Raw genomic sequence first — 8,932 nt, 5'->3', positions numbered from 1 at the left:
TAGCACCAAAAGTCAGACTTTTATTAAACTTCGCCCCCACACACACTGGCCACATACACTTTGACACTGGAGCATGTTCCAAACCTGACGTGTTTTTTTAAAAAAAAAAGTGAAATGACACCAATTAAGCCCTAATGGAAACACTGGTCAGTTCTCTATGAAGCAGCCTGATTTTGGAGTCCGAGTAGCATAGGAGAACTAGTTTTACACCCCGATTCTTGGTGCAGCTAAAAACAGAATTGGAAAGGAAAAGATACGCTCTGATGGGTAGAACTATTCAGCTGTAGTATAAGCTCAAGTAGGCCAATCGATTCCGATGTTTCCTGAATTCTTTATCTGTAATCAGCTAAAACAGAAATAAATATGGATGGATGTAACAGCTTTTAAAAGTAGAGCACATTGTAAAACAGCGCTGAAAGAAATAGGCAAGTTTAAGAAGCTCCAGAGTGAGTCGGGAGTGCGGTTTGAACTCTGAATCTCTATCGCTTGAGTTACAGGACTAACTCTCATTAGCTGTTAGCAGTATTAGCCTCTATGTGGATTAGCATTAGAGGGAAACATGAGACATTGCCCTAGCATATTTCATGAGGTTCTTTATATCCTTAGACTGGAACTGTCCTGTCCTAGATAACTTACAGTTTACTGTTTCAGCCCTCTCTCCAGACCCATTCTTCATAAATTAGTCCCTGCATGCCCAACCATAACTTCATTAACAGTCATGTTTCTTTCCCATTGCTTCTAAGCCTCTTGGATTTCTAGTAATTTTCCTCTCTTTCTCTATGTACAGCATGCTGCACAGGGAGAATGACATTAGTCCCTCTGGGTAACTGTACGGTTTCCTTTGTCTGATGCCTTGATCAACCAAGTCCCATCTCAAAAGTAAAGAATAACTATGTGGATACCTTTACATAAATTCCATACCTCTGTTCTTAGAGTCCTCCTCTCTAGCACTGGTACTAAAGACCAATCTGGAGACCCAAACTTCATTGGCCAGGTGATTTTCTTGTGTGGCAGCTTGTCTGCTTCATAAGTTCCAGGTCTAAAGGAAGATGAACACAAAATAGATCTAATTTCTGCAACTGATTTAGACAAGGAGTTTATACTCTGCTGATTTAGAAGTGCCACGTTGATCCACGAGGAGATGTGCATGATATGGTCTTTGGTTCATCACACTGGGATTCTAAATCTTAAGTAGTCATCACATAAAAACGGCCATACTAGGTCAGACCAAAGATCCATCTAGCTCGGTATCCTGTCTTCTGACAGTGGCCAATGCCAGGTGCTTTAGAGGGAATGAACAGAGCAGGTAATCATCAAGTGATCCATCCCCTGTCGTCCACTCCCAGCTTCTGGCAAACAGAGGCTAGGGGCACCATCCCTGCCCATCCTGGCTAATAGTCATTGATGGATCTATCCTCCATTAATTTATCTAGTTCTTTTTTGAACCTTGTTATAGTCTCGGCCTTCACAACATCCTCTGGCAATGAGTTCCACAGGTTGACTGTGTGTTGTGTGGAAAAAATACTTCCTTTTGTTTTTTTAAACCTTCTGCCTATTAATTTGATGACCCCTAGTTCTTCTGTTATGAGGAGTCAATAACACTTCCTTATTTACTTTCTCCACACCAATCATGATATTATAGACCCCTATCATATCCCCCCTTAGTCGTCTCTTTTCCAAGCTGAAAAGTCCCAGTCTTATTAATCTCTCCTCATACGGAAGCCGTTCCATACCCCTAATGATTTTTGTTGCCTTTTTTGGAACCTTTTCCAATTCCAATATATCTTTTTTGAGATGGGGCGACCACATCTGCACACAGTATTCAAGATGTGGGCGTCCTATGGATTTATATGGAGGCAGTAGGATATTTTCTGTATCCCTTTCTTAATGATTCCCAACATTCTGTTCACTGTTTTGACTGCTGCTGCACATGGAGTGGATGTTTTCAGAGAACTCTCCACAATGACTCCAAGATCTCTTTCTTGAGTGGTAACAGCTAATGTAGACCCCATCATGTTATATGTATAGTTAGGATTATGTTTTCCAATGTGCATGACTTTGCATTTATCAACATTGAATTTCATCTGCCACTTTGATGCCCAGTCACCCAGTTTTGAGAGATCCCTTTGTAGCTCTTTGCAGTCTGCCCGGGACTTAACTATCTTGAGTAGTTTTGTATCATCTGCAAATTTTGCTACCTCACTGTTTCTCCCTTTTTCCAGATCATTTATGAAATCGATTAGGCACTGCTATTGGGGCAGTCCCTAGTTACATCTCTCCTCTCTGTATTTGATCCAGTCCTTCAGACTCAGGGTACGCTGCAAACATATCAAAAGATTGAAAAAAAATGAGATCCCTGCAACAAATTCATAGTGGAGAGAGGTTCATGGATGCTGATTTCTAAAGGCATGCTTCTAAACATGCTATGTGAAAAGGAGATCTGTAAAACAGACAACATAGTCTCTCTTTTTTGCTGTGAATATTTCTTGTCTTACTATGATCTAAATAATCAAAGCAACAGAAATCAGACTGTTACACTACAGATTGTGACTACAAACCACAAAAGCTGACTTTGTCCACTAAAATATATCTATGCAATAGTAGCTTTAACTTTAATCTTTTTCTGTTGCATAATGTTTCTGTTTCCAGAAGTATTTTTTGGAGATCACCATAACCTTGCTATTTTTTTCCAGTCTGTTGGTGAATATGGGGCAGTTTTTTAATGCTCATGAAAATGAAGAGCTTAAGACACTAACTGGAGCCCGATGTAGGGCAGCACTGATGCTGTGCAATTTCCTCTGTCATGCTCAATCAATGGGCTTTAACGCTAACATGTTTAGCGCCTTTGCTATTGGAGCCCTGAGCTTATCTTGAGTGGAGATTCCGTTTCACTGAATTGTGCCAAAAGATTTCCTGGTTTTGTGCTGTGGTTAAATTGAAATTTACATTCTATTTTATGAAAGCAGGATTTTGGACCTCATCCTCCACTTGTGTTAGTGACATCTTAAGTGATCACAATGTGGCATGTGTGGTAGATTCCCATCTGAAGATCGATTTTGTGCTTTTTTTGGAGCCATTTGCTTCTATCGATAAATCTGGCTGAAATTTACCCTGTCTTGGCAACATTGGAACCTCGGGGTGTAGGGTGTCTTTATACACTCCAGGTGAGATTTTCAAGGTACACAGGTTTCAGAGTAACAGCCGTGTTAGTCTGTATTCACAAAAAGAAAAGGAGTACTTGTGGCACCTTAGAGACTAACCAATTTATTTGAGCATGAGCTTTCGTGAGCTACAGCTCACTTCATCGGATGCATACCGTGGAAACTGCAGCAGACTTTATATACACACAGAGAATATGAAACAATACCTCCTCCCACCCCACTGTCCTGCTGGTAATAGCTTATCTAAAGTGATCATCAGGTTGGGCCATTTCCAGCACAAATCCAGGTTTTCTCACCCTCCGCACCCCCAGGGCAGTTAGGGCACGCAGTTGCCTACCTCCCATTTGTGCCTTTGCAATCCTATCCCTTAATGCCTAGGCTGGCTTTTACCTTGCTACTAAAGGAGTGAGAAACAGATTTATGGTACCCAGGGAAAAACTCTCTATCCAGAGCCTTCTGCGGAAATCGTGATGACTTGACAGAAAATGGGGCGTAGGCAGGCTGGAACTTCCGGTCTTTGACCCATGCTGATTGGTGTGTTCCAGGACCAGGGGTGACGGTCTATTTATCAGGCAGCAGATTAAAAAAGAAAAGAAAAGAAGTTAGCACTGGGGGCCTGATGCTCATTTACAGTCTAGCTGCTCTCACCATGTCAAGGGGCCTTAAAGTGCTTGCAAATGTAAATGTACGCACGCTGCCAAAGCAGTGTAAAGTGGTTGGAGTGTAAATAAGAATCAGGACAGGACAGGACCCATATATTTTAGGAAGTCTGTAATTCTGTTCTGTTTTTGGATTGCTAGAGATGCTTTGGCCGAAAAGCACAAACCTTAAAGCTGGGCAGTTTTCTTGGTGGCGTCTATGAAACTTTCCTACTAATCTTATATCGGTATGTGCCCTATCACTCCTAAAATTATTATCTTCTGGGAGCAATGAAGGGATCTGCAGGTATGTAGGGTATTTCTGTGGAAACCTGCAATTACCGAGCCTCCAAAGTTTGGTCTGTGTTTGTCCCTTTAACTGATTCAATCTATTTCTGAAGTGCCCATCATCATTGTATCTAGACACCATCTATAATTCATAAACAACATCTATTTCTGATAAACATCCTCTTGGCTGAGGAAGGTAAGAACAAAGAGCTACTTCAGCAGGTTAAGAAGTTCATGCAATGAAGGTGACAGAAGGATTCCTTGTATTTGGTTACTTTATCAGCCGTAGAGGGGATAGTTGAATACTTTCCTCACGCTTCAGCATATCAGAGTAATCTCTAATGAAATATATATATATATATATATATATGCAACTGAGGGAGAAATTCAGCACTGGGAAGAGGATCAGCATAAGATCCATCCATTGCTTAATTTCTGTTTCTTGGGTGGAATTTAAGTGGTGCATTGAGCTAGCCTTCAGCACAAGGGTGAATTTCACCCAGAGTGAATAAATTTCTAAACTAGCAATCCTTGTAGAACTATCTTATTTTTATAGAGCTGTGACTAGTAAATGAAAAAGTATTTTTCCCCCAAAAAAATTCAGAGTAAGACTCCTTTTAGGTTTGTGTGAACCAGGGATCAGAATTGCCAAAGAGCTCAGCACCCAATGTGCACCAGGCATGTTCAGTGATTCTGAAATTTGGGCCACTTATTTAGGTGCTTAAATGGATGGAGGGATGCTTTGGAAAATCTGGCCCTACCTGCTTAATTCTGTCATCAAATATCTGCAGTAGCCAGCAAAGTGAATGGAAATTGGGCATACATATCACAAGCACTTGTGATGGAATTACAGTGCATTTATTTTTTTAACCACCCACAGGAACACGCAGCAGCCTTTACGCACAGTAGAGTGTGCTTTCCTTACCTTGCAGTCTGGTGGGAAACGTAGGGATGTTCTTGCTCCCAGTACATAACCTTTGAGGCTCTCTGGTTTATGAGTCAAGGCATATATCATGCTACTCCTCTGTATGTAAAAAGCAGAAGCATGTTTAGTGCCAGTTACGATGTCATTCACGTCAGTTTATGGTTTAATGCATTTGAGCAGCTAGAGACCAACCTGTTGTTAAAGTCTCTTAAATCAAGAAAAGGCCTTTTTTCAATTGTCACTGTCACAGGTGGGATGGTCTTGTGATTAAAGCAGGAGGCAGGGAATCAGATGTGGATTCAATTCCTGGCTGTGTCACAGCCTCTGTGTATGATTCAGGGGAAGTCACTTAATTCTTTCTCTGCCTCAGCTGGAAAATGAGGGATAATAATGCCTTCTTTTGTTTCTATTGGGTACAATTCAAAATGGGACTTAGGAGTCTACCCCGTTTATGTGGTCTTGAAAAAAATTCCCCTTGTCTCTAAAGACAAAAAGAAAAGGAGGACTTGTGGCACCTTAGAGACTAACCAATTTATTTGAGCATGAGCTTTCCGTGAGCTACAGCTCACTTCATCGGATGCATACCGTGGAAACTGCAGCAGACTTTATATACACACAGAGAATATGAAACAATACCTCCTCCCACCCCACTGTCCTGCTGGTAATAGCTTATCTAAAGTGATCATCAAGTTGGGCCATTTCCAGCACAAATCCAGGTTTGCTCACCCTCCACCACCCCACACACAAACTCGCTCTCCTGCTGGTTTCAGAGTAGCAGCCGTGTTAGTCTGTATTCACAAAAAGAAAAGGAGTACTTGTGGCACCTTAGAGACAAATAAATTGGTTAGTCTCTAAGGTGCCACAAGTACTCCTTTTCTCCTGCTGGTAATAGCCCATCCAAAGTGACCAACTTGATGATCACTTTAGATAAGCTATTACCAGCAGGACAGTGGGGTGGGAGGAGGTATTGTTTCATATTCTCTGTGTGTATATAAAGTCTGCTGCAGTTTCCACGGTATGCATCCGATGAAGTGAGCTGTAGCTCACGAAAGCTCATGCTCAAATAAATTGGTTAGTCTCTAAGGTGCCACAAGTCCTCCTTTTCTTTTTGCGAATACAGACTAACACGGCTGTTACTCTGAAACTTCTCTAAAGACAGTTTTCCAAGGCCGGGACTGTCTCATTGAATACATTAAATACCCCAGGCCAGGTGAGACTCAATCTTGGTTGGCGACACAAACTGGCTCTTCATCCTACTACCCCGGGATGGGAGCTCTACTGCAGAAGACTCACCTCTTCAGTGTGGTAACTCCCGGGCCCACGACAGGGGTCCCCAGGGATGGGGACCAGCTGGTTCCCGAGTCTGTCTGGGGCATGGTGAAAGGGGAACATTTTCCTGGCTTGACATGATCCAAACGAGTTTCGCTTCTGCACCGCTACAGATGCAAGAAAGAAGAAGGGGATGGAGTTACAACAAGCACGTGGCGACCTGCCCCCCCCCCCCCCCGCGTGGGGTGTGATTTAGCCACAGGCGGTGGCTCTGCTCAGCATCGCCTGGGGAGCCCCCCGGGGGGGGGGGCCCTGGCCGGACATGGGCGAGGGACCCCCCCCCGCAGGTGCCTGGGCTCGGTGCGGGCGGGGGTAGGGGAGCCCCCCACCCCGGGAGGTGCCCGGGCCGGAGGCGGATGGGGGAGCCCCCCACCCCGGGAGGTGCCCGGGCCGGAGGCGGATGGGGGAGCCCCCGCTCACCGGTCAGCTCCCACTCCCAGATCATGCCGCCGGCCCGTGTGTACGGCCCGTTGCCATGGCCACGGGAGGGGGCGGGGACTCCCGGGCTCCCCGACCGGCTGGGGCCGCCCCCGCGCCCCCCGGGCTGCTCCGCGCTCCTGCCCGCGGGCGCCCAGCGCCGGGCTGCGGCCCCGCGGGGGCGCCCACTGGCCGCGGCGCCCTGCCCGCCGCAGAGCCGCCCTGCCGGGACGCACCGCACAGAGCAGCGATTTGCCGGCGGAGCCAAAAGACAACAGCAGCCCCGGCGGGGCACCGCGGGGGCGGGCTCTGAGCCCGGGCAAGGCTGTTTTGTGGCGGTCCTTCCGCGGACTGGCTCGCTGCGCTGGTCTCCTGCTCGCAGTGAGGCTGGAGGTGGCGGGCGGCTGCTCCGACCTGACCCATTCCTCTCCCCTGGCCCCAGCCTGCAGGGTTGGGCTGAGGTTACCCAGCGAAAAGGTGTCAGCGGAGCAGCCCTGTTAGTCTGTGTCCGCAAAAAGAAAAGGAGGACCCGGGTGCATCCCATGAAGTGAGCTGTAGCTCAGGAAAGCGGGTGCTCAAATAAATTGGTTCCTCTCTAAGGTGCCACAAGTACTCCTTTTCCTCTAGCAAAAAGGGACTCTCAGTAAAGGGTCTGAATAATATGCATCCAAGCCACAGAATATTCAGATGAGAAATACCACAGGGGGCCAGATCCTATCAGCACCCCGCCTTGTTTAAAAGCAGGGGTGCTGGAATAATGTGTAAAGTGTGGGGGGGGGGGGAGGAGGAGGGTGCTGAGAGCCATTGAACCAAACTGTAAACCCTGTGTATGATGGAAATCACTTCAGGCCAGGGGGTGCAGCACCTATGTTTAAAAGCATCTCTATCCTACAGCCTCACCCCCTGGCGCACACACTGTTTTAGATGCTTTCTAGATAGATGTCTTATAACTGGCAGCTGGCATGCTAAGACCACTGCCTATCATTCCGACCAATATTGTCTCATTGTTTCCCCCATCTGGCTTTGTCTCAAGCTGCTGTCTCTTGTTTTATTAGATGGTCCTCTCTCAGGTGGTGGTGGTGGTGGGGGGGGTGGCAAGAATCGTCTTTTGGTTCTGTGTTTGTACAGCACCTAGCACAATGGGGTCCCAGTCTATGCCCAGGGGTCCTAGGTGCTATCACAATACAAAAATAATGATAAAAACAGAGCAGAATAGAATAGCAACATCTCCAGCATGTCTTTTTTTTCCAAAGCACCAAACTAAATCTCAGTTCTTTCAAATTTTCTCATATTTTCCCCTCCCCCATGCTTAAAAATCAGTCTTAGTCTGGGTTAACTCTGCCAGCATTTTATTTCTTATCTCACCTAAGTTTGAGGCAGTAGGAGCTGCTGTCATGGCTGTCAAAATGTACAGTTGGCATGAGTGGGCAGAATGCTGGATTTGGCTCCTTTTGGGAGGATTTCTTCACTTGACTTATTGGCCAGAAATTTCACTCTGTTGTTAATTTGGGTGCTGCTCCATTGCTGGGAGCAACTATAGGAGTGCTAGACAAGACTCTCGCAGCTTCTGGTGTTTTTACTGTTGTGTTTCATTCTGCTCAGCAAAGGTCTAGCTGACGGTGTGATAAAAACAGTTTTAAATGGCACATTTCACACTTTGGGACACATGCATTTTTCCTTGAGCACAATATTGGTTGGTTAGTGATTAAGTCTTTGGTTTGGTATTTAGGAGCTCATTCCTGACTTTGCTATAGACCACCCTGTGTGACCTTGGGCATGTCAGTCTGTCTCTCTAAGCTCCCCAAAATGGGGATAATAAACCTTCCTTTACCTTGTATTGTGTGCTTGTGTGTCAACTGTAAACTCTTTGGGGGCAGGGACTGTCTCTTATTGTGTGCATGTACAGTGCCTACCAAAACAGGGCCCCGATCTCAGTTGGTGATCCTTTAATACAAAGAATAAAATTTCTGTGCCCAGGAGCAAATTAAAAATGACACATTATCTAAAAATAAATCTAAAACAATAAAAAGTGAGGCTGAAGTCACTGTCCAGCAAAACAGACAAACACATGAGGGCTTTTGCTACAGGCTTTTATTTCAGAATTTTGGTGTTTCAGTGATATGCATAAAGCTATAGGGAATTTGGATCAAATTCATCTGCTTGGAGATCCTGGT

At 45.4% G+C, this 8,932-nt stretch overlaps 1 protein-coding gene across 2 annotated transcripts; it reads right to left on the bottom strand.

The window, feature by feature from the left end:
* CIMAP3 (ciliary microtubule associated protein 3) lies at nt 1–7,196 on the bottom strand. Of its 2 annotated transcripts, none has more exons than XM_048826503.1 (6): nt 6,995–7,196; nt 6,306–6,448; nt 5,013–5,111; nt 3,589–3,722; nt 922–1,039; nt 1–346 (listed from the first exon to the last, which is right to left on the bottom strand). In XM_048826503.1, the coding sequence occupies exons 1-6, from the start codon at nt 7,179–7,181 to the stop codon at nt 278–280; spliced, it is 750 nt and encodes a 249-aa protein (XP_048682460.1). In that variant the 5' UTR covers nt 7,182–7,196; the 3' UTR covers nt 1–277. The 2 variants fall into 2 exon arrangements, with proteins under 2 accessions (XP_048682460.1, XP_048682461.1); XM_048826504.2 differs by lacking the exon at nt 6,995–7,196 and adding an exon at nt 6,762–6,885.
* Nucleotides 7,197–8,932: the final 1,736 nt, after the last annotated feature.

This window comes from Caretta caretta, chromosome 21, assembly GCF_965140235.1.
Source record: "Caretta caretta isolate rCarCar2 chromosome 21, rCarCar1.hap1, whole genome shotgun sequence".
Taxonomy (NCBI): Eukaryota; Metazoa; Chordata; order Testudines; family Cheloniidae; genus Caretta; species Caretta caretta.
The sequence above is the reverse complement of the archived record's forward strand: the minus strand, read 5'-3'. Positions and strand labels throughout refer to the sequence as shown.

Bases quoted from the DNA above. Each gene is read 5' to 3' on its own strand.
- CIMAP3 (XM_048826503.1), bottom strand. From the start codon at position 7,181: ATGGGTCAGGTCGGAGCAGCCGCCCGCCACCTCCAGCCTCACTGCGAG. The intron at 5,112-6,305 runs GTGAGTCTTCTG...TTTTACATACAG, and splicing joins GGAGTTACCACACTGAAGAG to AGGAGTAGCATGATATATGC. The intron at 3,723-5,012 runs GTAAGGAAAGCA...CCTGATAAATAG, and splicing joins GTTTCCCACCAGACTGCAAG to ACCGTCACCCCTGGTCCTGG.